The sequence below is a fragment of the Anas platyrhynchos genome, chromosome 3 (assembly GCF_047663525.1).
Source record: "Anas platyrhynchos isolate ZD024472 breed Pekin duck chromosome 3, IASCAAS_PekinDuck_T2T, whole genome shotgun sequence".
Classification (NCBI taxonomy): Eukaryota; Metazoa; Chordata; class Aves; order Anseriformes; family Anatidae; genus Anas; species Anas platyrhynchos.
The window spans coordinates 82414827-82440691 of record NC_092589.1 but is presented as its reverse complement, the minus strand read 5'-3'; the positions used below and the strand labels follow the sequence as shown (position 1 = coordinate 82440691).

Here is a 25865-nt window from a genome sequence, read left to right as displayed (position 1 = left end):
TTTTTTTCAATCCTCCAGTCCTAAAATCTAGACTACTTATGTGTAAACGTGATTCATTTGCCATAATGGAAGAAGAGTAGGTCGGTGTTTAGCAGTATTTTGATTTAGCGAGGAGTCTTGCACTGCAGAAATATCCAGCTCATAAAAGGCCTTATTTCACTTGCCTGGCAAGCTTCTCTGGGGCTTTGTTCACAACAACTGGATACCTCTTCTTAATGTGGTGACTGACCTGAACAGAACAGGTGCATGCTTGATTTACAGATGCTATTTCTTAAAAGCACAGTTTGATTTTGGCTCTGTATTTAGTGCTAGTCATCTGGTTTGGGCTAAGGAGAACCTCAGGAATTGCTGAGACTCAGAGGGTGGGTCTGGATTTGACTCGAAGGAGTAGGTGGAAGGCTAAACTCCACGTGAGGATTTTTGCTTGTGAAAGGTATTAACTAAAATATTTCTGCTTTCCTTTTGCATAGGTCATCAAGAAGGTTCTCTATTTATGTTTTCTCCTTGTATAATTCATTTTTACACTTTATTTATGCCATACAGAAATGTTCATATTCTTTTTTAATTGCAATCTATTGATTATGCCTTCAGTCACTCTTACCCTGTGCTTATTTGGCAGTGAAGGCACTTTAGCATCAAGTGTTGATTAACATCATTGCATTTCATTTCAGGAATACTGATTTAGGTTCAGAGATTAAATTGCTCATGAGAGTGGGGAGTATCGTATTTTATTGAAAATTAAATTACTTGATTTTTGTCTGCAGAATTATGATAACAGAAAGAAGTCTTCAGGTTCTAAAAAATACGCATATTTTATTATTTTTTTTTAATAACAAAAGAAATCAACATTTTATTTTGGAGTTGACTGTAGCTAATAAATGCAATACTAACTCTTCATCTGCTAACATGATAAGCAGAAACTTAAAAACCGCTAAATGTTTTGGAGAGATTCAAACACTAACTTCATGTTCTACAGATATATTCTTTAGAACACGGCAAGAGCCGTGAGAATTAGTTGAAGAATGACCTCCAGTGGCCTGGAGTGGGATTATTATGAATTTCAACCGGTGGAGTCCAGCTCTGTAGAGTACGCAACCCCGGGAGCTAATTCTTTCCTCCTCCCTGGCAATCCTGAAAACTCTTACTGGGATCCCAATGCAATCTCTGACTGGTCAATGAGTATTCATACAGCACACACCTCAGAAATAGTCAAGGAGAAAGTTGTCCCGGTGAAGGAAATCAAGGAAGAGAAAGATAAGAAAAACCAGAAGAGAAAGGCTAGAAAGGAACCTAGAAGATCAGAGAGAGAGAAGGAGGTTAGAAATCTTGTGCGTCGATCCTGCCTTGAGCTTCTCTTCTCCCATGGCTGCATGCTGCAAACTCTTGGACTGGCAGCCTGGCATGACAGCTCTTGGAGGTGCATGACTGCATGGCGAGCTTTGTGCTGGGTGCTCCGCATAGTTTCCTGCCCTGTATGCGCTTTCTGCAAATCTAACAGGGGAAAAAAAAACATAAACTTTAAAACCCTGAAAAGGCCCTGAAATTTCTCTTCTGGAAGTTCCACCTTAAGAAGCAGAAAATTAATTTCAAATGGAACAATAATCCAGAGGTCAAAATCATTGCTAGTTGAATGTAAATATGCAAAGTGGCTTATTCTTATGCTCCCATTTAAGTCTCGTTTAGCGTCATTTAAGCTGTAATTTCTTTCATTCATGTTTATTTTTTCACGCCTTGATCACTTCTGCTGGCCATGCATCATCATTTATTGTTCAGAGTGAAATTCTGCTCACTGTGTATTTGTGACGAATGACTTTCTTCAGCAAAGGAGGAGGACACTGGCACTGAGAAGCACTAGGGCACATCCAGTTGCCTTTGTGTACAAAGGCTTCAGAATATTCAAATACGCTTAGATGTTCTTCGGAGTATTTTACACTTGATTATATTTTCACTTTTGAATGTTTTTCGAGAACTTTATACTATGCATTCAGTGATTTGATTTCAAAGTATGAGACTTCGCAAATGCTATCCAGCTCTTTGTATCAGGGAGTGAAGGCATGAATTTTTGCTGTTGATTTTGATGCAGTTCTGTATCAAAACAGTTTGGCAATTTCTGCAAACATGAAAAGACAGTGAGGAGGCAAAGCATGACACTGGAAGGGGCTTTAAATGAGACCATGGAACTGATGGAGGCTCTGGAGAAGAGGAGTGTGTAGGAAAACAAATTACAGTGGTTATAATATCTTTTAAAACATAGAAGGGAAAAAGTAACATGTATTACAAGCCAGTGTAAACTAGATCTCATTAAATTTGGGGGTTAGAGTCTTTGGGATTAGAGACTCCAATACCTCTGTGATAGTCCTGTACCGTGACAGTGGCAGGATGGCTGTGAGAAGTACTAAGAGGTACCCGAAACTCTTGATCGTGTTATTTTCTTGTCCTTGGAGTGAACTTCAGGTACGAAATAGACAGGTGTCTGGTCCCAGTGGTTGCATTCACTGCTTTAAGTTAGTCAGCAAATGAAGAAACTTGAGGTGCCTGGAAAGTAATCACAAGCACCAGGATGCTGAGCAAACGCCACCTTGCCTTGCCAGCACAAAAATGATAAAAGAAAGAGTAATGCTAAAATCTGTGGAGAAGGTCGGGATTTAGGTATGTGCCTTTCTTCAGGGTTCATGGCCTGCAGCTCTCTGCTGAAAGCAGGCATTTAAGCTCTGTCAGGAGCACGGTTTTAGGCTCTGGAAACCTACCTGGGCCTTTTTATGCAATAGCTCTGCTGTATGTAGAGCACTCGGGATGTCCAGTCCCTTATACTCTGCCCAAGGGGATGCTAACCGTGGTGGGCCTTGTGGGGTGGTGGGCCTTGTGGGGTGGTGGGCCTTGTGGGGTCTGTGTGGCACTTGTTCCAGCAAGCATGCTGGGAGGTGGAGGGCAGACACCTACACAGTGGGCTGTGGCACTGCTCGGTGTGAGGGACACCTCGGGTTCCTCTTGGGTCCCATCTTGGGTTCCATTACAGCGCTGGTGCCTTGTGGTGCAGGACAAGCTGAGATGTCCTCAGTGTTTGGGTGGAAATGCCCCTGTCTTAGTTACTTTCAGGGCTAGGCAGCAGCTAACACAGGGGATTTGAGAGGCACTGCTGTAGGCTTAGCTGCCTTACTTCTACCAGGTCTCTCTTAAGCACCTGAGCGTCCTTTTGGCTTCGGGCCCACGTCTGCATTTAGGCAAGCTCGCTTCTGTTGTTTCTGTCAAGGTCACATTTGTGTGACACCGGAGTTATCGCTCTTCATTGTTCCTGGTTTGCAGTCTGTTCCTAAGGCGTAAATCACTTACAAATAGGATCATAAATTGTGCCCAGCATAATAGTCTGGGCAGTTAATGTGCACTTTCAGGTGGATTTTTTTTCCGACTCTCTAGACTGGTCCCTTAATGCTTTGCTGAAGGCAGAACTCTGATGAACGCTTTCAGAGGCAGTTATTTTAGCAATTAATAAAAAGATGCATGAGTCAGTGATTGCACTGTGTGAAAATGCACACTCTGAAAGAAATATAGCTCATCTGTTATACGTGGCTCCATAAAGGCAAGTTCCTGGTTTGCTCCTCTACTAGTGGGCAGGGCAGATGGGTTAACAATATTGTGATGCCCTTCATATTACTTATAGCTGGGTTATGTGATGTGCCTGGGCTGCTCAGTAGCTCACAGCACAGAGGGAATCGTGGGCTCTGGGCTCAGTTTCTGTGGTGTGCAGCCAACGTGTGTGCTGAGGTGTGAGGGAATGGCCCACCAAACCCTGCCCTGAGGGCTGGGGTTGTAGGGACCATCACCAGAAAATCAGGATCTTCCTGCTCTTCCCTGGGAGGTGCCTCAGCCCAGCAAGGCAGGACCAGAGATGTACTTTGACACTCCCTGGTATGTGAACAAGGTCAGGACCTCGTCCATTCATTGACCTGCTCAGGAGGCTGCCTGAGGACCAGAATATTGCCCGGGAGCAAACCTGGGCATGGCTCCCGGTGCCACCCCACATCTTCAGGAGGAGCTGCCCAGGCCCGGGCTGGGCTGCTCTGGGCGCAGCAGGCCCTGAGGGAGACCTGCTCCTGCAGCAGGGAGGTGCTTTCAGATGTGTTTGGTTTGAATTTAACTAAGATCCTGTCAGAAGTAGCTGCCATATCCGCAAACCCCCCAAAGCTGAATGTCCTTTGACCTCACTGCAATTACTGTCGTGAGGCTGGGTGAATGACAACGGCAGCCTTGACTTCAGGTGTACTCAGCGAGGGGATCCTTAATTACAAACTAAATCCCATACAATCCATTTCTGCCCCCAGTCTTATCTCCACAATCAATTTTCCAGCCTGCAAAGAAGCAGTAAGCAGCTACTCATTGTCAAAGCTCCGTCCGTCCCCACGGCAGGTGTCATCTTGTTTTCCTCCTGGTTGTAATGTCCTCTGGAGTTTTGCTGGGGTAGCAACTACAGGTTGGCAGGATAAGTTGATGGATTACATTCCAGGTTGTGGTCGGGAGGTGAGATGGCCTTTGCACCGTTCACATTACCCGTTGCTCTGCAGTAGGGTGTTAAGTTCTGCCCTGGCTTGTTAGAGAGCAGATTCCTGTGCAGGAATAGTTACTGGAAGCTATCTGACACTTGCACATGTGAGATGGTATATTTTGGAAGATTTCCATAACATTTTGGTTATCTTTCAATGTAGAATAAATACACAACTTCAGGGACCTTGCAGTGCTGTCAGTTTTGCCATAGTTCACGTTTTTCTAAAAATCCAGGTTCCTGGGACTATTCTTGTGTTTGTTTTAACTCTCGTCAAATACAGTGGGAGTCTTAGTAGGGCAAGAAGAAATGTAAGCATATGGCACTTCTACAGATGAAATACAAATAGCAAAAGAAAAAAAAAAAACACACCTCAGTGTAGTTTTTTAAGTCAGCTTTATGAAAATAAGCCAATTTAATGATTTGCTGATGTTGGGAGTTAGCATTGCAGGGGTTACTGCGAGGTTGGGGTTGGCAATGCTCATTTTGCCCCTGTGGATTGATAACTGTTGTGCTGTCATTAGCATAAAAGAGCCCCACTGAGAGCAATTTTTAAGTCAGCTGCTAATTGCCTTTGAGAACAGATTATTCAAATTATCCAGTTATTTAAGTAATTGTAGGCTGTGGGATAGAAAATATGGAAATCCCTTTAGTTTTAGTATTTAATATCAGGTAATACCGGATGATAAAATTTCTCTACTACAAATCTTTATATCTTTTTAGGACTAGCTTCCTGCAAGCCTTTATTTTATTCATTTTTTTTTTAATTTTAATTTTTTATTATTATTTTTTATTATTATTTTTTTTCTTCTGCAGGGTACACTGCATCTCTCCTTTGTGTATTTTTGGTGGACATTGTCTAGATAAACAGAAGCAGATTGGGCTCCCACTCTGCTGTTTATTCATCCCCAAAAAAAGGCTGTGTGCAGCTTTGAAGCTAGTCTTTGTGCCTGCGCTCCCAGGCTGTGCTTCAGCACTGCAGGTTCAAAGCAGCTTCAAAGAAGAAACACGACAGGTTGTCGGGGGAGCACAGGAGACGCTGCAGCTTGGTTTCCCATTGATCGGTGTCTTACATCCCTACGTGCTGCTGCATAAATCCTCCAATTTCCCCCCTTTCCTCACCATCTCACAAAAATGCACATAAAAATAATGTCGATAGCCCAGATGGGCAGAGCAGGGTGAGAGATCTTGGCCTCTCTAGCTCAGCAAATAAGTTCAACAGTTAGAGGGGAGATAGATGGGTGGTCAGGTGAGATGCATCAGCATCGTTTCTTTTGGAAACTTAGCCATAAAAGAAATAAATGGATATAAGAAACTTGCTTGTTGCTGCAATGTGGCAGGTCCATGAGAAGGGAAAGTCATTTGGACCTTAAGATCACTCAGTTGTTTGAATGAAATAAGCTGAATATCTTGCAGTTGTGATCCTCATCATAAAATTGCCTCCACTCTTAGCACTAATTGGTAAATCCATCAGAGGTGCTGAAGACACCAATCTCATCTCATGCTCCTTATCCTAAGCAGGGCTGATGGAGCAGTCAGAGCCCAAATGGGAGAGCCTCATCCTGTTAGTGTAAGTAGTGGAGGATCATTGTGATGAATTATGACAGCCTGTAATTGCCTTTAGAGATATTGTTGGTTATTAGGTACATAGTGCCAAATGTGTTAGATTCCCTGCCTTGTAATACTGCCGTATTTTTAGAAGACTTCAGTGCTGTGTATGGAATTGTGATGAGTTGAAAACTTCGGAAAATAATTGTTTTATAGGTCTCTGATGCTTTTTAACTTCATTAATCTTGGAAACTTTAATGATAGTTGTTTATGGGGACTGTTTTCAAAGGCAGCTTGGATTTAAACAGCACGTGTTGAAGATGCAGCCTGTGTGTGTGCTGTGTGTGTGTGTGTTGACTGTGTTTGTATTAAGTCAAAATTGGGTGGCAACAATACGGATTAAAGATGTGCTTCTTTTCACAGGGCGATCAGACAGCATTGCACCGGGCTGCTGTTGTAGGGAACACCGATGTCATTGCAACTCTCATTCAAGAAGGTTGTGCTTTGGACAGACAAGACAAGGTAACAGGCAAAAGCAAAGCCCTGTGGGGTGGCAGCTTTGCCAACCAGTAATATTAAGATCTCATTGACGGAGAAATAACAACCATACTATGCCCTACCCAAGACACTACACAGTTTCCCTCGATTATCCCAGAAGCTGAGAATCCCAGGCTGTAAATCTAGTTTGTAAATAAAGATAAGTCCATGTTCCCAACAAAAGCTTTTGGGCTATACTCTGCTTGCAAGGGTAAGTGGGGAAGAAGTGGAAGGTGAAGGCAGCAGGACGTTGAAGATAGGAAGAATAGAAAGGAAGATGTACCTAAGGTGTTTATGGAAGTTACTTTAAGTTTTAGTCTGGGATATATCTGCATCTGCTAAAAATAAATAGAAAATTAGCTAGCAGGAAAGGAAAGAAGATTTATTTCTCAAGTGACCAGGTGACACATGCAGCTGCTGCAGTCTGAATGTAACATTACTCGGTGTGAGGACCCAGTGCACTAAACTTCTCCTCTTGTGTGTGTGCTCTTCAGGACGGGAATACCGCTCTTCATGAAGCTTGTTGGCATGGATTCAGTCAGTCTGCCAAAGTGCTCGTTAAGGCAGGAGCTAACGTGCTTGCCAAGAACAAGGTGAGACACATACAGAAGGAGCTTTAATTTCTAGTGTAAGGTGGCTGATTCTCATCGCTGGAGACTTTTGGTCATGGCATTTCTCGGGAGGTTGGAGACCAGCTCCTCATGGGACATTTTTGCTCTTCTTTTGCATCTGTTATGCTTGGATGGTCCCGCCACAGGCATGAGGAAATTCTTATTTTGACAGATGATGCTGGAGGAACTCAATTGCACTTTGATACATCAGTTAGAGCAGAGGAACACTGCAAGTCCTGTGGAAATCCCCACAGTGCTCTAATTTATATGGAGTGTATTTGTGGTGATTGGTGTGGTTTAAAATGAATATGAGTTGTATTAATTGGAATGTGGCATTCAGAATCCATTTTCAGAAAATGAACAGCCAAATGAATGTAAGCCTCGGAGGGAAAAAGTAGTTGTGTATCTTTTGTGAGAAAGCTCTTCCTGATACATAAGTGTAGGCTCTTACCAAAAGCTTGTAATGAACCTGGATTACCCTTCTTTTGGTATTTATAATATCTTGAGAGCACGTCAGAGGAAAGAATAACAGAGCAAGGCATTTTAATTCCACACTAACTGTGATATTTGTGGGAGACTTGTCTTCGGTTCACTAATTCAAAGGTGAAGGAAATAGCAGTAGCAGCCCATGGTATGAGCTGAGTTAGGGCCCACAGTGCCAGTGGGTTGGTCAGGTTGCATGGGTAGCACCATGTCCTTTGTTACAGGTAACAAAGGGTTTTGGGATGTTTTTATGGGATCTCTGAGCTTTTTTTCAAGCAAATGACATGATATTTTGGTAAATTACAACAAAAAGTGCCAGGGAAGAAAGGCGAAAAGGGAGGTGTGGTGAAATATTTGAATAAGAAAGCCTCAGCATTGCCTTGGCACGGTTCTCTGTCTTTCCATGTGTGTGTATGCATATATTTGTACAATTGTGGTCACTTGTGGTATGTCGTTACATCATCTTTGATATTATTTTATGTGTACTCCTTCTTTTATATTGTTCCAACTTCCATTTTTTTTCCTGTGTTGTTCATCTCGATTTGCTCCAAAGGTACTTGAGACCACTTCCCATGCTTACACCTAACAGACGATAGTACCTGACTTTATAGGCTGCTGAACCATGTAACTGCTGTCCCTGGATGTGCTTGTCTCTATATATGTGTATCTATGTACAAATGTATGTGCTTAAGAGGCAAGTCGTGTTATCCTGCATGCTCGGATGCCTTAGGGTGTTAGAAAATTTAGCTTGTAATACAGCATCTGTCAGCTGTTTGGAGACATCCTCTCCTAAAAAGCACACGCACAGAATGGCTTAGCAGTGTTAGCATCTGAGAAATGACCGGAGTACTGCCTGAGCTCCTTCTGTGCTGATCCTTTGATGTCTTACCTGTGCAGTCCTCTCCCTTTGCATTTGATCATTTGATGCTTTTTAATGGACGGGGCCTTTTCTCAGGAGCTGCTGAAAAACAAGGGAACTGGTGCGTGCTTGCACTTTGACCCTTTCTGCTTTCAAGAAAAAATGAAGAGCTTAATTCTGCTTAATCCCAAAATGGTTTCCTGGTCTCTCAACTTGCAGTGATACTGATGACAAGGCATACTTTTTCTGACAGCTTTCCTGGCAGCCAGGACTAAGAGCTGTGTGCAGGAGCACCTTGCAGTCCCGTGGCTTATGCCTGGGCATCTTGAGGCTTTGGCTGAACGGCTCTCACTGCCTTGTTAGGGGGACAGGAACGGGCTGCTGGATTTGTCAGATCCTGCCAAGCAGCAGAGGACGGGAGGATTTGGGTGTGTTTTTGCTGTACCTCCTGGTTAATTTCTCCTTGGACTGCCTGGGGGACACTTGTGCATACACACTTCTTGCAGCACGGCATCCTGAGCACAGGATTTAAAAGAGCAATGCAACTGAAGACAGTTTCTGTAACAAATGAAATGCAGAGGCCACACAGGACACCAGGGATTTTAAAGGCAAGACAGGTGGCATTTGAGGAATGGGACAACATGTGGGGAAGGCACCTGGGTACCCGTATTCCTCCTGCCCAGCAATCACCCTGAATACACAGTTTATTCCCAGTTTATTTTCAAAACCCGAAACATTTTCAGGCCAGCAAAAGCCAAATGCTGTCAGAAAAACTTGTCAGACCAGCAAAATGCTTCACAGGGTTAAAAAAGCAATACGCAGGCAAAGTCTTTTTTTTTTTTTTTAATTATTTTATTTCTTCCAGTACAAAACTTCATGTTGGGAAGAAGCAAGTTTCCCAGCCCTGGGTGGATCTTCTTGTGGGGAGACCTGCGAGGTTTGGTTTTGTAAAGCTCCTGTCCAACTTCTGAATACGACTTTTGTGTTTTCCTGTGTTTCTCTAAGGCAGGTAACACCCCTCTGCACCTGGCTTGCCAGAACAGCCATTCCCAGAGCACTCGTGTTTTGTTACTTGGAGGATCCCGAGCAGACCTCAAAAACAATGTGAGTTTGGAAAAGGACACGTGTTCATTTTCGTGTGCCTCTGTTGTAGCCATACTGCTTTAACTCGTGGAAGTACTCAGGTTTTAAACCGTGATTTTTGTCAAAAATTCAAAACCAAACACTTAACAAATGGTTGTTCATGTTGCATAGAGGAATGCTTGCAGTAGGGCTGGGTGAGGCGTTGCTTGCACCCGGCTCCTGAGTGGGGCTGGAAGGAGCCTTTTGGGGTCAGAAGCATGTAGTGTCGTGTAATTCTGCAGTGGGGCTCCTGTTTCAAGAAGGTGGGAATCTTACAGGGGTTTTATGCCAGCACGGTGAAAGCCTTCAGGCCTGCCCTCACAGCCAGATCGTGCATACTGCGTGCTGCTTCCTCCCGTGAGGTAGATTCAAGGTGACTTCACAGCTTTCCTCCTGTTTTGTAATGGATCTGGCGTGACAAAGGCAAAAACCAAAACAAACCAAACCTACAAGTGGAAGCCAGATGTCTTTATCCTGCTGAATAACCCCGGGGCAGAAGCACGCAGAAATGGAAACGTGGGGCTCTGCTCCCAGCTCAGCCCCAGCTGCCCCTGTGCTGCCCCTCCTGGGAGCTCAGCTCAGGCCCCACTCCTCATCTGTTCTTCAGCATGTGTGACTTTCCAAATCACACTGGTTTTTGGGGGCAGGAGGACAGATGTAATGCGAAAATGTGAGTGCAGGGCTTTTTAATCACGTCGTTTTCCATCAGTGGTTGAAGAATTGGTGCCCCCTCCCTTCCCTACCCCAGCTATCGCTCAGCTTTGTACCAAAGGGAAGACAGCATTGCTGGTTGGCGGGGGTGGGGGGTGTGACGTTTGCTGCTCTTTTTGGTTTAACAGGATTATTGCATCCTTGAACACCATGACGAGTGCAAGCTTCCCTACTGCAATGACATGCTCAGAGCTTTGTTTCTGTTTGCAGGCAGGAGATACCTGTCTGCATGTGGCTGCTCGTTATAATCACTTGCCCATCGTTAGGGTGCTGCTCAGTGCTTTCTGTTCTGTCCATGAAAAGAACCAGGTCAGTGCATGAACCTCATTGCGACTCTGCGCCCCTCACACGATTTTCTCGTTGGAAAGAGAGGTTCCCACCCAGCAACCCCACTTCCCTGTGTGGCTCACTGTGCTGCCAAGTGCCTCGGCTTCCCAGGGTAGCTTTAAAGCCATGGCATATCAGTGGTTTATTATTTTCCCATCACATTTGCATCTTTTCTTTAAAACATTTCCTATTTATGAGGCGCTGCAAAGCTGTGTTGGTGCACAAAGGGGTCTGGGGAGAGAGCAATGGGTCTGGGAGAGAGGCTTGGTCATTTTTTGGGGCCTGTTTTCTCCTCCATCACTGGGTGGTAACGATATCACAGGGGCACTGTGATGCAGGGCTCACTCATGCTCATATGCTGCAGAAGTGCAAATTTCTCTGGAATCCTGCATTTTGCAGTAGTGGGAATAAAAATACAGAAAAATAGGAAAAAATATGCTTTAAATTCAAAGCAATGATCAGTTTAACCTAGGATTAATCATCATGGTTGTTATATAGGGAAGAGATTGCTTGCTGTACCTGTAGCACAGCCTAATTGTGTGGAATGGATTTAGTGCAGTAAAACATCTTTTTGCACAGGGGGGCACCACTTTCCCTCTTTTTTTTCCCCAGTACTACCCAAAGGTGCTCCATATTTGCACATCTCATGGTTTTAGTAGTGGACACGCCTCATCCAAGTAGCAAACAGTAAGATTTCCACTGGCCTAGAGGGGACGTGCCTCTAGAATTTTACGTAGACAAAAAGAAATGTGCCTTTTTTTTGCAGGGCAAAGGGGCCAGGAGGGCATTATATATGGGTGCAGTGTCCCTCGGAGAGCTGCTGGCTCCGTGACCAGCCCCTGAACCCGATCCCAGCAGTCTTCACCTCAGTACCCAGGAACAAGGGCCAGGCCGTGTTTGAGTGCTGGACCCATACCACCTCCTGGCTTTATTCCAGAAGCTGTTTTGTTGGTTGTTTTTTTTTTTTTTTTTTTTTTTTTTTTCTCCTGGGGAATCTCATGAAGAGAAAACTGACCGTCTCACTGCTGCTAATTATCAGATAATTTCTGAGTAACGCGATACACGACCACCTGCACACCAAGGAGTCAGAGGTGCAGCAAAGAAAACCTTGCAGCGGGCAAACCCATCCTGCCCTCAGGTGTTGTATCCGCTGGCTGGAGGGGAGCTGGGCTGCCTCCAGCTGTGCCGTGTGTCACTTCATTTAATCAAAGCCCCTCACCAGCACCTTGTTTGCATTCCTCAAAACGAGGCCGGAGTAGCTCTTTGCCCCTCCTGTCCCCTTCTGCCCGGCTCTGCGTTTTTGTGGAGCGAGCCTCACTGAAGCTGGGTTGTTGCAGCATTTTAAGCACAGGTCTTCTGGCCTCTCAGCACCCCACAAGAAGCTGAGATTTCTGCCGGGCGAGACCCGAGGCCGCATTTTACACGGCTGCTTTCTGCTTTGTGCCTTGCAGGCGGGAGACACGGCGCTCCACGTGGCTGCTGCCCTGAATCATAGGAAGGTGGTGAAGCTGCTGCTGGAGGCCGGGGCCGATACGGCAGTTGTCAACAACGTAAGTAGGACGTGGAGCTCCTCTGGGAGTTTGTGGTCGTGCAGGCTCTCTGACGCTCCAGTGTGGGCAGAAAATATTTGGTGTTGAATTAAATCAGGTACATGGAAGCAGTTACTCACTTTGCTCTTTTGCACGGGGCACGTACTAACCTCCGGGGGAGAAATCCTCCATTTCCAGTGTTCTGAAGGAAATGCTGTTGTCTTTTTCCTCTCAGGCAGGTCAGACCCCTCTAGAGGTTGCCAGACAGCACAACAACCCCGAGGTTGCGCTTCTGCTCACTAAAGCATCCCAGGTATGTTGCAAATGTCTTCTGTTGGCAGCAAACTCTGGCCCTGACACAGGTGGGGCTGAGACTGGTTATCCCCAAGGGGCCACAACGCCGTAGTCTTAGCCTTCTGCCATGAAAGGTGCCTACATTTCTGCTGGGTGTTGCTTAAATACCTGCTCTGCTTGGCCCTTCAGCATCTGGGGGTGTTCTCTCCTTTCTGTATTGCCTGTTAGGAGAGGTGAAAGCTATGTCTGCTTTATTTCTCGGCTTCTGTATGGGGAAGGAGCATGGCATCCCTGAGTAACAGTGCCCTCTGCCTCCAGGTCTCACGCTTCAATCGCGGCAGAAGCCTGAGGAAGAAGAGGGAGAGGCTGAAGGAGGAGAGGCGAGCTCAGTCGGTGCCACGGGATGAGGTGGTACAGAGCAAGGTACAGCCTGGCGTTACCAACTCCTCCTGCTGCCACAGAGGGAGCCTGAACAAAAGCCACTGGGGCTCAATCTGCCTGGATCACACCTGGGGCTGACAGCAGCAGCTCCCTGCATGGGCCAGCCAGGGGAGGCCGGGTGTGTTCTGCTGCTGGGTGCCCACCCGGGTGTGCAGAGCAGCTCAGGACTAGGAAATGGGAGAAAACTCCTTTTCCCTAATGTCTCCCCGACTGCTCTGAGCCCCCTGTGTCTGCTCCACGCAGGGCAGCGTCTCGGCTGCTGACGACACCCAGAGCAGCGACCAGCCGCCCCAGAGGAAAACAGATCTGAAGGATGAGCCCCGGTCCACCTCTCCGGATCCCAAAGGGAAGAAGAGCAAAAAGAAAAAGCCAAAGGAGAAGGTATCAGTGGGTTTAAAACAGCAGAGAAGGGATTGTTGTTGAGTACGGGTGTCCCTCTGGCGTGGCAGTGAGCCAGGGCACCAGCTCTGCCCTGCTCACGGGGCAGAGGCAGCCTTTGGACAAAACTGGTTTCTGGTGGGGAAATTCTCCTGTTGAGGACACATGGGTTTGTGCATAAATCTGTTTTTTTTTGCTGACAAAAACCACGATTGAGGTGAGTAATGCAGCTGGATTTGCGTTTTAATCAGGTTTTTGCAGTAATTATCAAACAGGATTTCTCATAAAAGGGTTTCCCGCCGGGAACAGTTTACTGAGGGGCTCATCAGCAGGTAAAACGTGGCTCGTGCTTTCTGCAGGTTTCAGCACTCTCTGACCCCATTTCCCCGGCCGACCAGCAGACACTCCCTCGGCCCCAGCAGAACCTGCCAAAACGCAGAAGTAAACACCACTGCTCCTCCCCGCCGCCTCCCCACGAGGTCCGGGCCTACCAGCTCTACACCCTCTACCGAGGGAAGGACGGGAAGGTGATGCAGGTGAGTGAGCTGCTGCCTCGTGGGGGGAGGCACGCTGAGCAGCACTCCTGGCAGGTCAGACAGAAAATGCTCTGGCTCAACTCCACGTCATGGGTACGAAGTAATGACTGCAGATTTATTTTCCTTGCTTGGGTGGTGTTATGTACGCTAAGGAATGGGTAAGGAGTTTTGCTCTAGAAAGTAGTAACTTTTTGGAGGCAAGGTGTGACCGGTGGCTGGGAATGGCACTGGAACTTAAAGGATACACGTTGAAATATTGAGATTTCTGATAAGGAAGGCAAAAGAAATTTTCCAATGAAAATAAATGAAAGTTGTGTGAGCACTGACGCTTACTCCTTAAACCCCATCCTCCAGTCCACTCAGTACAGTCTGTCTCAATTCTTTGTTTATTGCAGCAAGTCTTTGGGGATCCTGGGATTACTGGAGGCAGGAGCTGTAGAGAAATTGGTTTACAGACTGGGAGTAGCAGCTCCTCTACAATTATTTCAGTTAAGAAATGGTTATTTTACTCCACTCAGTTTATTTTATTCTGCTAGTATTTACCAGTTCACATTTCTATAACAGCATGAAATCAGCCAGCAAATTACCCCGTAGACATTGCAAACATCTGCACCGTTGTTTTCTTAGCGTTGCCTTCCTGCACCTCTGGGAGATCGATCCTTTCATTTCATTAACTTTTCACATCCCCCCGCAGCTATCCTTGTTCCCTTGCTGGAAAGAAATTCAGGAGATCACTCAAGTCAGACTTCAGAGGCTTTATACGCCTTGTTCTCCAACAGCCCACTGTGTGACACGGGGGAAATTTCCAGGCAGGGGCATTATGGCATTATCCTAATAGGATAGGGAGGAAAGGAGAAGGACTGCTCAGATGTTAAAATGAGTATGTCCCTATCTGATGGGCAGGTAGGTAAGATGTAGGGAGCAGGAAGAAAGGTGTAGGGAGCAGGTAGGATCTGTACACAAATCTAATCGATGAACAAAGATTAGCTTAATGCAGACAGACTCCCTTCCAGCATTTCCTGAAAATACAGGGCAGTGTCACGCAGCTCAAAGGCAGGCAGCTGGAAGGTCAGCCAGATGCCTGCAGGGTGACGGGAGGCAGAAGTGAGACCTTGCCTTGCAGTATGAAAAGTGAGTACATGATTGGCATTAGGTTAAAAAAAACAAATGCATACACAGCCACAAAAATCAGACCGTACAACTCAGAATTACAGCACTGAGATGAGGGTACAGGTCTGCCAGGCGCTGCCCTCTCCTGTGGCACACAGTCAGTACCCCAGCATGTATGAGCTAACCCCGCTGCTGCTCGTAGCCCCAGCGTTGGGAGTTGTCCATATAAATGAGATTAGTCCATTTCTATGCCATTTTTCCAATTAATGTATGTTTGCTGAGCTGTCAGGTAATATTAGGAGGGTGAGCTATGGTACGTGGTACAGAAGAACTCAATAGTGACTGTAAGAAGCTGTGATAATGTTCCAAGTGCACTAAGAGGCCAGCAGGATGCAGCAAGCAAATTTTTGACTGTTTTCAGGCGCCGATCAATGGATGTCGCTGTGAGCCCCTGATAAATAAACTGGAGAATCAGCTGGAGGCAACCGTGGAGGAAATAAAAGCTGAGTTTGGGACAGTACAAGATAAGATGAATGTTAAGCTGGGCCAGATGGAAAGCAAAACTCAACATCAAGTAAGAATATGACCTGGAGGTCTGTTCGCCCGCAAGATTATTAGAAGCATATCCTAAGCATAACGAGTGTTTTCATTGTCATGGTTCGTTTATTGCTTCTTGCCTTGTAAAAATGAACCTGAAAGCTAATACTCAAGACCAGGGAACTGTGACATTCCACGGGGAGCTAATGTTGCAAGCTGGGGGCTTGAGAAAAACACATCTAATGTGCAAGTGGCTTCAGGTGCTTCTTCAGACAATAAAGCTAAACTGCTTGAGGGAAACTTAGGAAGAGAGAATGCTGTCCTGCAGCTGGTAGTTTCATAATTGTAAAAACCCCTTTTGCTGAATTCTCTTTACACTGATGTTTGAGACCGTTTAAATTATTTTTAATGTGTTTTTTTTTTTTCATTAAATAATTTTGCAATCGGACCTTTTTGCAACCTACACCAAATTGTAGTTGGCATCATTCCTGGACATGAAGACTGAAAGACAGAGCTTACTTTGACTTGCAAGGTCTGCAGATGGGAGTTCTGTTGTTTTTTTTTAACATGATCGCCTTGGCTAAATCGTGGCTTTTTTTTTTTTTTTTTTTTTTTTTTTTTCCCCAGCTCCGTGTTTTAGACAAGCTGATGGCAGAGCGGCTGTCCGCAGAGAGAACTGAGTGCCTTCATCGCCTGCAGCAGCATGCTGAGCTGGAAAAAAACGAGGGAGAGAAGCGGCAGGTAGGGCTTGAAACGGCTCCTCCCTCGCAGCTCAGGTGGATCCGCACAGCAGTTTTGTTCCAGCGAGCAGAGAGAATAGCGGGGAGTTACCTGAACTGCTGGAACAGGCAAAGGGACTTCGGGGAACAAATGAGTCCTGTTCACCACCTGAATCTCTAGACCAAAAGTGTAAAGCTGTTGCATTAGGAACGGGTGGTGTGGAATCCAGTCTGACTGTTGCTATTTCATTTGGTGGGCCTGAAGGTGGGATCTCTAACAAAGGTATCTTTTTTTCTAACATAGTGCTTTGTACAAATTCCTACAACTGAATTTGCACCAGTTGTGCTTTAGCTTTCCTTTTGTTATAGGATGTCTCTAGTAACATCTGCAGAGTCACAAAGGCATAACGTCCCCGTTGGTCCTTTAGTTTCTCATTCACTTGGTTGTGTGCCCTGGAAATCTCCCCCTTCTCAGTCTCATCTTTTTTCCCCCACATACTCAAGGCTGCTGTTCTTCCCCCTGACTTTGGCAACAGCACGCCACCTCCAGGCTGCGTACTGCTGCCAGTAGGCAAGTTCTTTTATAGGCTTGTTAACCACCATTACAAGAGGAACTGTTCCAACAGAGAGCCAGCTCTTGCTCCTCTGGCTTCTGCACAAACTCACCATTAAAACATTATAAGAAAACCGTATTTCTCCACTCACAGTAAGCTTAAAACACAATTTGTTTTCTCACTGCTGGGGTTCTTCTGAGAATGAAGAAATGAATACTCGTTGTTCTAGTAAAAGGTTATGACTTTTTGTAAGACAGTTCCAAATCTATGTTAAAAGGCTGGCTGCTGTGATAATCCCAGTGTAAACTACTCACACCCACAACACAATTTTCTCCAAATAAAAGTACTTAAACTCAAAAAGCTTTATTTTTTTCACAGCAAGAGGCATAGGTATGATATTGGCTTCTGTGATGTCTTAGGCTTGTGCTCCCACAGGACTCGAAATTGCCATTGAGTGGTATCAGCTGTCCGTGTGCTGCTGAGTCCAGCTGAAACTACTGAAAAAAAAAACGAGTTGGCCTTTTCTGAATGCATGAACGAAGTGTTCAAGCTCATAAGAGGGTCTGACCTAAATTCACAAGGCCATGTATGTACCAGGGAGAAGAGCTGCTCATTTTCAAAATGATCACTGGCAAATGCCCCTGCAGTTGACACTTATTAAGCACTTTTGTAATTTAAAAGCTGTTAGTAATTTATCATGGGTTGGGCTCATCTTTATCACTGAATGAACAGAAGAGCAGAGGTTGGTACAAGGCTGTGTCCTAGAAGTGTCTTGAATTGAATTTCACTCTCAAAAAAATGGCAGCACTGAGCACGTGATGGAAGCATTGCACTTGGAAAGTGCCTGGTATTTTATGATTAAATAAGTTGGCCCTGATCAGAAGGCTTCGAGTTGCATTAGAAAAAGCAGAGATTCAACTAGAACAGGTGCTAGTTTGGACTGAAGTGGTGCCTTTCCTTAGCTAACGTGTATTTCCTCATCTTTTCTGATTTGCAGCACTCTAAATGCTCCCTGTTGCAGTGTCCGTATCTGTCCGGGCAGCTAAACCCACCAGGCTTAGCTCTCTTTGTCCTTGCTGCCCATCCTCAGCAGCCCAGCAACCACAGGCTGTGAAGCCAGGATCCTCTAACGTGCATCCTCTTCCTCACAGATGTCCCTGGTGGATGAGCTGAAGACCTGGTGCATGCTGAAGATTCAGAACCTGGAGCTGAAGCTTTCTGGAGACTCCAGGTCGTCGAGGCCAAAATCAACGCTGTCCACCTGCGAGTCCCTGGCTGAGACCCTGGACACGGAGAACAACCCCCACAGCGCCAAGGACGGCAAAGCCCCCCAGCCCCTGCTGCCGTCGGAGGGCTCCCACCAGCACTCCTGTGCCACGCTGCCCAACAGCCTCTCGGAAGACGGGGGAAGGAGCAGAGGCCCCGGGCCAGAGCAGGGCTTTGGGCAGTTCTGCATGCAGCAGGACGGCGCCTCGGGTATGCCCCTGTCAGGTACTTACCCCACACTCATCCAAAAGCAAGCTCTTTACATAATGGGGGGATGCTTGTGTTCACACCACCAGCACTTACTCTCTCTGTGTGCTTTTTCCCACCTGTATGCATTGGGTCTTGGAACATGCTTCAAGGCAGCCATCAGGAATATGTAAATTTTATTTTCACTTGGCTGGGATTGCGCTGGATCTTCCTAACGTTGCCGCTGTGTCTTTGAAGCCCAGACTTGTGATGCTCTGAATATTTACTGCAATTTCTCCAGCTTCCCAGTCAGAGTTACTTCAGCCCTGTCTGCCAGGAAAGTGCATAGATTATCCAAAATCCAGTGAAGAAAGGATCCTGTCTTAAGAGCTTTTCAGATGTATGGATACTGTAATGGCAGGGGGCAAGGATGTGAACCTGAAATACTCATTTATTTCCCTTGTTAATATTTATAATACAGGGATATAGAAAAAAAATCTTCCACTTTTTCCACTTTTCTTTTTAGTTATTAGTTCATTATGGAATGGGAAAAAACACAGCTGAAAACACTGAAGCCCATTTGGGATTTTGGGCACCTGAGGATAGAGAAGACCTTGGTTCATGCCACTTCTTTGTGCTTGACCAAGGAAGCTTCTGAGTAAAATGAACCAGTCAGAACACAATTAGAGCCTGGGGTCTCTGCATCCAAGGAAAGCACCCTGGGCTTCTGTAAAATCTATCCCTGTACATATCCCTACAGGAAAAGTAACAGAAGCCCCTACAACACACACACCGCATGGTACGTGGGACACTCCATCATTCAGCACACTTTGTATAGCAAGGATTTTTGAAGGCTGACGTGCATGCCTGTGGCTTTTCTAACCCTGTGTTTTTATTCTGTAGGTGCAGAGCAGCAGCTGATGGCTGCTGGACCCGCTGCTGCTTCAGCCCCTGCTCCCGACGTGAGGCCGAAGGACAAAACCGGCGGCACCGGCACCTTCCAGCGGTTCCAGCCCGAGTTGCCCTCCGCCGAGCTCGTGGGCTCCAAACTGCGCCACGTGAAGGTTCAGGCGGCCCTGCAGCCCCTGGCCGAGCCTGCCAAGGCCGAGCCGCCGGGCGGCTGCTTCGTCGACAGAGGAACTCAGACAAAGAAATCCAGCAAGGGCGCGCAGCCGAGGCACAAGGCGCCGCACCACGCCGGGGCCCATCAGAGCCAGGAGCCGCCCGCGGGGCAGGCGCCGGCCCCGGCGCTCAGAGACACCTCGCAGGCCCTGGAGCTCACCCAGTATTTCTTCGAGGCCGTTTCCACCCAGATGGAGAAGTGGTACGAACGCAAGATTGAGGAAGCCCGCTGCCAGGCCAACCAGAAGGCTCAGCAAGACAAAGCTGCGCTCAAGGAGCACATCAGGAGCTTGGAGGAGGAGCTCAGTAAGCTAAGGACCAAGGTGCAGAAGGAAAGCTAGCGGGCGCCAGGCGGGGCGAGGCCAGCAGCAGGACGCCCTCTGGAAGCGGCAGGAATCTGGGCTAGGTGTGGACACGTCCTTGTGGTGCCTGGCCCGTCCAAACAAAACGCTCTTTTTTCAGGAGTAGAAATAACTTGGGACACTCCAGAACCCAGGAGCTTTGTATGCAGAGTGTCCCGACCACCAGATGCTGCAGATCGACCCCTTCCTCCTTATCTCCCACCACCCGTGACATTTTGCACTCTCAACTTTCAGGTGCTGCTTGAAAACAAATTGTGTTAAGAACCAAAACCGCGTGCCGAGAAGGGAATTTTCTCATTTCCACGTCAGGCAGGTGTGGCGAGGGGGTTCCACACGTAAACCTGATGCCCAGACTGACATAAATCCCTGTTTGGGTGTTGGAGAGCCTGTGGCTCCTGCCGAGGTGAGCTGCCCTGTTAGGTACAGGGGCTTCTGTTGCCACATTGCTTTTCTTTGGGTTTACATTATTAAAGGAAATGCTAAATCAGGACTTTTTACGGTGTCCTGGTGGCAAAGCGCCTCGTGGTTACGCAGTTGTGGGGGCTGTATCGAGTGATCTGGCTGAGGAGTTCTGTTTAGGGCACGGATGGTGAGTATTTTACCATGACCACGCTCCACTTGCTGAGTGTAATTTTTATGGAAAGCTCTTCTCCTTCAGGCAGCAAACAGCTGAATTCGCTGAAGAAGCTAGGACGCAGTCCTGTAAGGAAGTGAAAGCTTGGTTCCCTCTATGCAGACGTTTATTTTTCCGTAGGGTCAGGCTTTCCTCCCAGCTGCCTTTGTCTGGACTGCCTTCCTTCATTCCCCTGAACAATTCCGCTCTCTGTTTTCCCCCACATCTCTAAAGAGAGGGACTGGGCCCTGGTGACTCTCCAGGTCTCAGGACTGATCTCCAGCCCCGCAAAACAGAGCTCAGCAACATTTTCACACTGTTATGGATGGTTTGCAACAAAAATCACAGCTTGCAGTGACTTCCTGACAGGCACCACACCGTAATTCACAGAGGGTCACATTTCCACTTGTGTTTGTTCCAGCAGTAACACCCAAATTCATCAGCCACGTTTGGGTCCTGGCGCGCTGCGTGCACGAGGGGCAACGTAACTTGTTCCTGCATCCCTGTAGGGTTCCCTCCGTGCTCCTCTGGGAAGGCTCCTCGAGATCCCCTTGCTACGAGTCAATGTGCTCAACGACCCCTGACAGAACACTTGTACAAAACCAATTCAAATACAAGGTGGCAGCAGATGCCAAGGAGAAAGATTTATTTTTTCTATACCGCGGAGCCCTAAAATTAATACAAACCACTTTCCAGTATTGAAGACACCATTAACGAACTAGCAATTAAGCTTTTTGTGCTCTTAGCAGCTGTATAAAGCGAAGAAGAATTGTACTATATAACTATTTTTAAAAATTCCTATTAATGCACTATCGAAGCAGGAAGTGTGCGTGCAGCTACGGCAACACTAGTTTTATTGCTCTGACTTCCATAGGCATATAGACACTTTCGTATGTTTACAATTTTGTTTAAGCGACTGTAGGAATGCAGAAGCATGCTATTTAAGTTTTATATCCCCTTGATAAAGTGACTTGTTTTGCCAAGTAATTAAAATACGTGTTGCTCAGAATCCTTGCGTTGCCATGTCTTCTATCCAGAGAAAAACAGATAAAATCAGAAGGGAAAGGAGAAAATTGGACTGCAGAGTCTAAGCTTTTGTTATTTTGTGTCTTTGCTATAAAACAGAGAAGCCAGATGCGCCAGCTATCACAGGGTGAGGCTGCAGGGACTGAGCGCCGCTGTTACCTGGCAGTGCAGAGGCTGCTGCATGATGCTGGCACTCGCGTGTTCCTAACCTCTCCCACACGTGAGGGAAACACAAAGGCTGTGGTTTTAGCGAACCTCCTGAACATGCACACCTGTACAAGCCTTGCAGCAGGGATTTCAGGCAGTAACTTGGCTGTGGAGTTACTGATCTTAGAGGTTTTATGAAGCTAACAAGTGTACTTACTCTAAGGGGGGACTTTTCCCTAAAATTCATTCCTACTCCTCTGCAGTTCCTCCCTCATTCAAAACTACGGGAGTTGAAGAACTTTTTAAAATAAAAACAACAAAAAAACAGCTGTATTATCTACCAGTAGATAACGTATTATCTACCATATATACTCCCGGCCTGCGCGACTGCAACCGGGGCCGCAGGAGGAGCGCGGAGCCTTGCGTCCCCTGCGAAAGAGCCGCGGCTGGCAGGGATGGAAATAAACCACCAAGGAGAAAAGTTTGTGAAAACAAACTGGCATCGACAGCTTTGTTCAATGCAGCAACTTCAGGGGCCCAGCCAATGCCATCAACCATCTTTATCAACAGCTAGGATAAGAACCTGACACTAGTTTTATTTTTATATATATAAATGTATTTTTTTTTCTTTTTGACAACTGCCACTATGGCTTCCTTACCAGGTGAAATCCACATGCCTGGTAAAAGCAATCACTCCTGCTTTATTCTCCACCCGCTCCTGCCGTTCCCCCCCTCAGAGCAGTGCAAAGTATGACTCCGGAATCTTACCCTCTAGCACCTTAATTATTTGAAATTGTCCTGCTCAGGCTTCAGAGAGACCTTCCTCAGTAACGACAAGGATTGCAGGATTACGGCTAAGAGATCCAGACACCACCTCCACAAACAAAACGCTCGTTTCCACCCACAGCTTTTTTCTCCCGCAAGTATCAGCTGCAGAAAACCAAAGCCAACTTGTTTTTCCCATTACCTTACCTTATTTTCATTCATTTGAATTTGATGTCCTGCAGAAGCAAAGGGCCGTGGCTGTTGTAGATGAACCCAGAATGGCGACAGCAGCCCCAGCCCTGCTCGTGCAGCACCAGCTCCAGTCCAGCACTGTCCAGGCTCAGGAACTGAGGCTGCAGAGCAAGCAGCGTGCCCAGGGCTTGTTGGTGCTCGCTTTTGGAGCATTAACAGCAAGGAAAACGAAACAGAATGATCAGAACACTGCAAACCTGAAAAATAATCCCTCCTCACTCATGGAGCTTGGTCAGCCCTTTCTACTAGAAAACACTGGCTAAACTCTGAAAGCACGACCTGAAATGCATGCAGCTACTGAGGAGTATCTACTGCTGTCCAGCTACTTCTGTCGAGAAAATCCCAGCTGCACCTTGGCATTTTCATTAGTAAATTATATGAGGAAAATAAAAGATACGCTGCAATTCAGGGAGGTAAAGGCATTTTCAAACTACACAAACTAAAAGTAGTTATTTCCTATTTGTAATTCTGCCTTAAATTGATTTTTTGATACTACCTTCAAGATACTTCCTATTAACATGAGAATAACCATTCCGGGGGCTAAAAATCTCTCATTCATTGTCATACATACAGACATGGCTTTTTAAGTTTTATTTAGCTGTAACTGAAAATCAACATCTACATTAAAAACTTTTTCTTTTAATGTAACGTTTTATTTTCTTAGACACTATTATTTATCCCAAATGCTGCTTCTTTCTAAATTCAGGAAAAAAAATCCTTGTGGTGGTAACAGCCGTTCCTCTACCGTGCCAAGTGTTACCACTTAGACGCACCACAGTAGGAACCAGACAAAATAATCTGTTTTATATTTATTTTCCATTTCCCTAGCAACACACTGCTGTTGTAATCTGGGGGGCTTTCTGCTTTTCCTGCAGCACCTGCTACATCATCCATTCAGTTTTTCGGGGTCTTTTGTGTCTGAGTGATTCCCACGTGGAAGAATAACCAAGCCAAGAAGAAAGGGAAGAAAAAAAAAACAACACACCAAAACCCCACTGTGGTAGATTCCATCTTCAAACATTACCAGGATGTCATCAAAGCCTGCTATTGTAACCAAATTCTGTTTTTCAGCAGATGAAAGTCCAGCTGTCAAAAAAATGACACTCAGGATTTTGCCAGCTTAAGTGTTCTTTGAAGTTCCTGAAGTTGCATATTGCCTTGAGTGATCATCATCCTAATTGCGTCCTGTAAAACAAAACTGAGGCTACTGAACAAACACATGCACACAGGTTTTACACAACTGCACATATTTTAACACACTGAAGTATACATAGCTTCTTACCAGCACTGTTGTGATCTATTTCTAGCATGTAAAGTAGCACTATAGTTACTGCCACGGTTAAAAAAAACACCAAGTAATTAATTTTATCCAATTCCTTAACAACGTGTTTGGGGGCTGGTTACATCTTTGCTTTAAAACTCAGATTTGGACTGGATTCAAACTCCTGGTAGTATTTTTTTTTTATGCCTGTGTCTACTGCCTTTACAGGTACATAGTGACAACTGCGTATTGGTGTTACGAAGACAGATGTTTAACAGAACAAGGAGATATTTCCATCAACATTATTTTCTAAGTATTGTTATGCTTTGTCTGCATAATTCACCCACCAGTTCCCTGAGCAGTGGTTAGAAAAAGAAACAAACTAGAAAGCAAAGGGCAAAAGACAGGAGAAATAGGAAGGTTTCTGCAATTCAGGCTCATATGTACAGAAATACAATTTCATTTTCTTTGGCTGAAATATAGATGAAACTAAAGATTAAAAAAATAAGCTCTAAAAAAGCCTGAGCGATAATGAAGTAAGATTAGTTATCATGCTATTCAATGCAATTTTTCTGTTTTAGGCAAGCAGGACTTGTTTGGCTTTTACCTTCTTAATCCCAGAACGTTACCTGGAAGTCAGAGCACTATTACCCCCGTGAAGAAACAGAAGGGATGATATTCAGAGATGCTGAAGTATTTCTCCACACAAATACCCCTTAAGAGAAATTAGTCACAGCTGACTCCTTACAAGCCTTGCTGTGACACTCCCAGAACAAAACCAGGTGGCCAAGCACAGCACGCATCGCTCCACAGGCAGTGTTTTTGGGATCGCCCATTTATTTCCCCTCCTCACCTCTTCCGTAGCATCCTTATTTCTTCTGAACTCCTCCCTGGCCCACTCCTGCAGGTAGCGGCGATCTGCCTCGGCGGGGACGTCCCGCAGGGCCCTGAGGATCCTCCTGTAGAGCTGCAGGACCTGCTGCCGCCTCAGGAACTGCAACACGGAGCCGTCAGCCCGCCGCCACGGCCCCGGCCCCGCCACCAGGAGCCGAGCTGCCAGCGGCTCCGTCCTGCCCGGGGAAATAACCGCAACGCCCCGCACCTCCCTCCATAACACGCCAAGCGCTGGTTCCCTGCTGCGTGCCCCGCCACCCAGCCCCGGGTGAGGAGAGAAATTCCCCCTCAGGCGCTGCCGTTTTGCCCGCGCCGCCCGCCCGCACCTGTTTAAGGGTGAGCGCCCCGGGAGGCAGCCGCCCGGCCGCCATCTTGTGCGGCTCCGCCTCCAGCGCCCTCAGCGCCCGGCCCGCCCCGCCGGGAGGGGCCCCGCGGCCGCCATTTGCTGCCGCCGGCCGGGGGCGGGCGAAAAGAGCGAAATCACTTAGGGGGCGGCTGCCTGAGGTAGCTTCGTGCTTGCTTGTACCGAGTTCAGTGCAAACCCTGTGCTAAGTACGGAGAAATAAAGATTTGACTGTACTCTGAGCATTGTTGATCAAAGTGTGGCTCAGGCTGCAGTCATCTGTGCAGAAGATAAGCCCTTGAGAAACTACAGCTTACAGTCAATGTCCTTGCCCTCTTCAAGAAAAGTGTGTGGTTTTTTATTATTATTTTTTATTATTTTTTTATTTTGTTTCCCTTCCCAGTATATTTTCCTCGAGTTCCCTACTACAACTACACAGGATACCCCTGAAGTGACAATACATTCCAGACAATTTCCTAATCATCTAAAAATACCTATTTCCACAGTTAAATTTCCCAAACCATTTGTACATTTGTATACATTACATATTTGTGTAAAAGAGACCTACATAACCTTGCAGGGATATTGTATACTACCTGACATTTAAATTCTGAGGGGACACCGCTCCCCTGATAAGTTTTCTGTTGTGAAATTTGCTCATTGTGTATTAGTGGGGCAAAGCTGTGGTACCAGTTGAAAAGGAAAGGTGAGAAAACTCCTGATCCATCTCATACCTCAGGGGCTTGGCACAGCTGCATCTCAAAACAGCAACCGTGATATTTTGGTTGAGATTTT

General features: G+C 46.2%; 2 protein-coding genes across 15 annotated transcripts in view; one reads left to right on the top strand and one right to left on the bottom strand.

Moving 5' to 3' along the window:
- Positions 1–21391, top strand: part of ANKRD6 (ankyrin repeat domain 6) — a 99642-nt gene extending 78251 nt beyond the window's left edge. For 10 of the 14 annotated variants that reach the window (XM_072036191.1, XM_038176092.2, XM_038176093.2 and 7 more), the window contains 13 exons: positions 6509–6607; positions 7117–7215; positions 9581–9679; positions 10619–10717; positions 12187–12285; positions 12500–12577; positions 12877–12981; positions 13243–13380; positions 13737–13913; positions 15445–15597; positions 16188–16301; positions 17985–18324; positions 19189–21391. In XM_072036191.1, the coding sequence (XP_071892292.1) occupies positions 6509–6607; positions 7117–7215; positions 9581–9679; positions 10619–10717; positions 12187–12285; positions 12500–12577; positions 12877–12981; positions 13243–13380; positions 13737–13913; positions 15445–15597; positions 16188–16301; positions 17985–18324; positions 19189–19748 (2160 nt within the window). In that variant the 3' untranslated portion in view covers positions 19749–21391. Of the gene's footprint in view, positions 1–976; positions 1317–5983; positions 6108–6508; positions 6608–7116; positions 7216–9580; positions 9680–10618; positions 10718–12186; positions 12286–12499; positions 12578–12876; positions 12982–13242; positions 13381–13736; positions 13914–15444; positions 15598–16187; positions 16302–17984; positions 18325–19188 lie in introns of those variants that run through there. The other 4 variants (XM_027454889.3, XM_027454888.3, XM_027454894.3 and 1 more) reach the window with 4 other exon arrangements.
- A 1757-nt stretch (positions 21392–23148) lies between these two features.
- Positions 23149–25211, bottom strand: LYRM2 (LYR motif containing 2). Its single transcript, XM_027454895.3, has 3 exons — positions 25054–25211; positions 24687–24827; positions 23149–23757 (listed from the first exon to the last, which is right to left on the bottom strand). The coding sequence occupies exons 1-3, from the start codon at positions 25096–25098 to the stop codon at positions 23677–23679; spliced, it is 267 nt and encodes an 88-aa protein (XP_027310696.1). The 5' UTR covers positions 25099–25211; the 3' UTR covers positions 23149–23676.
- Positions 25212–25865: the final 654 nt, after the last annotated feature.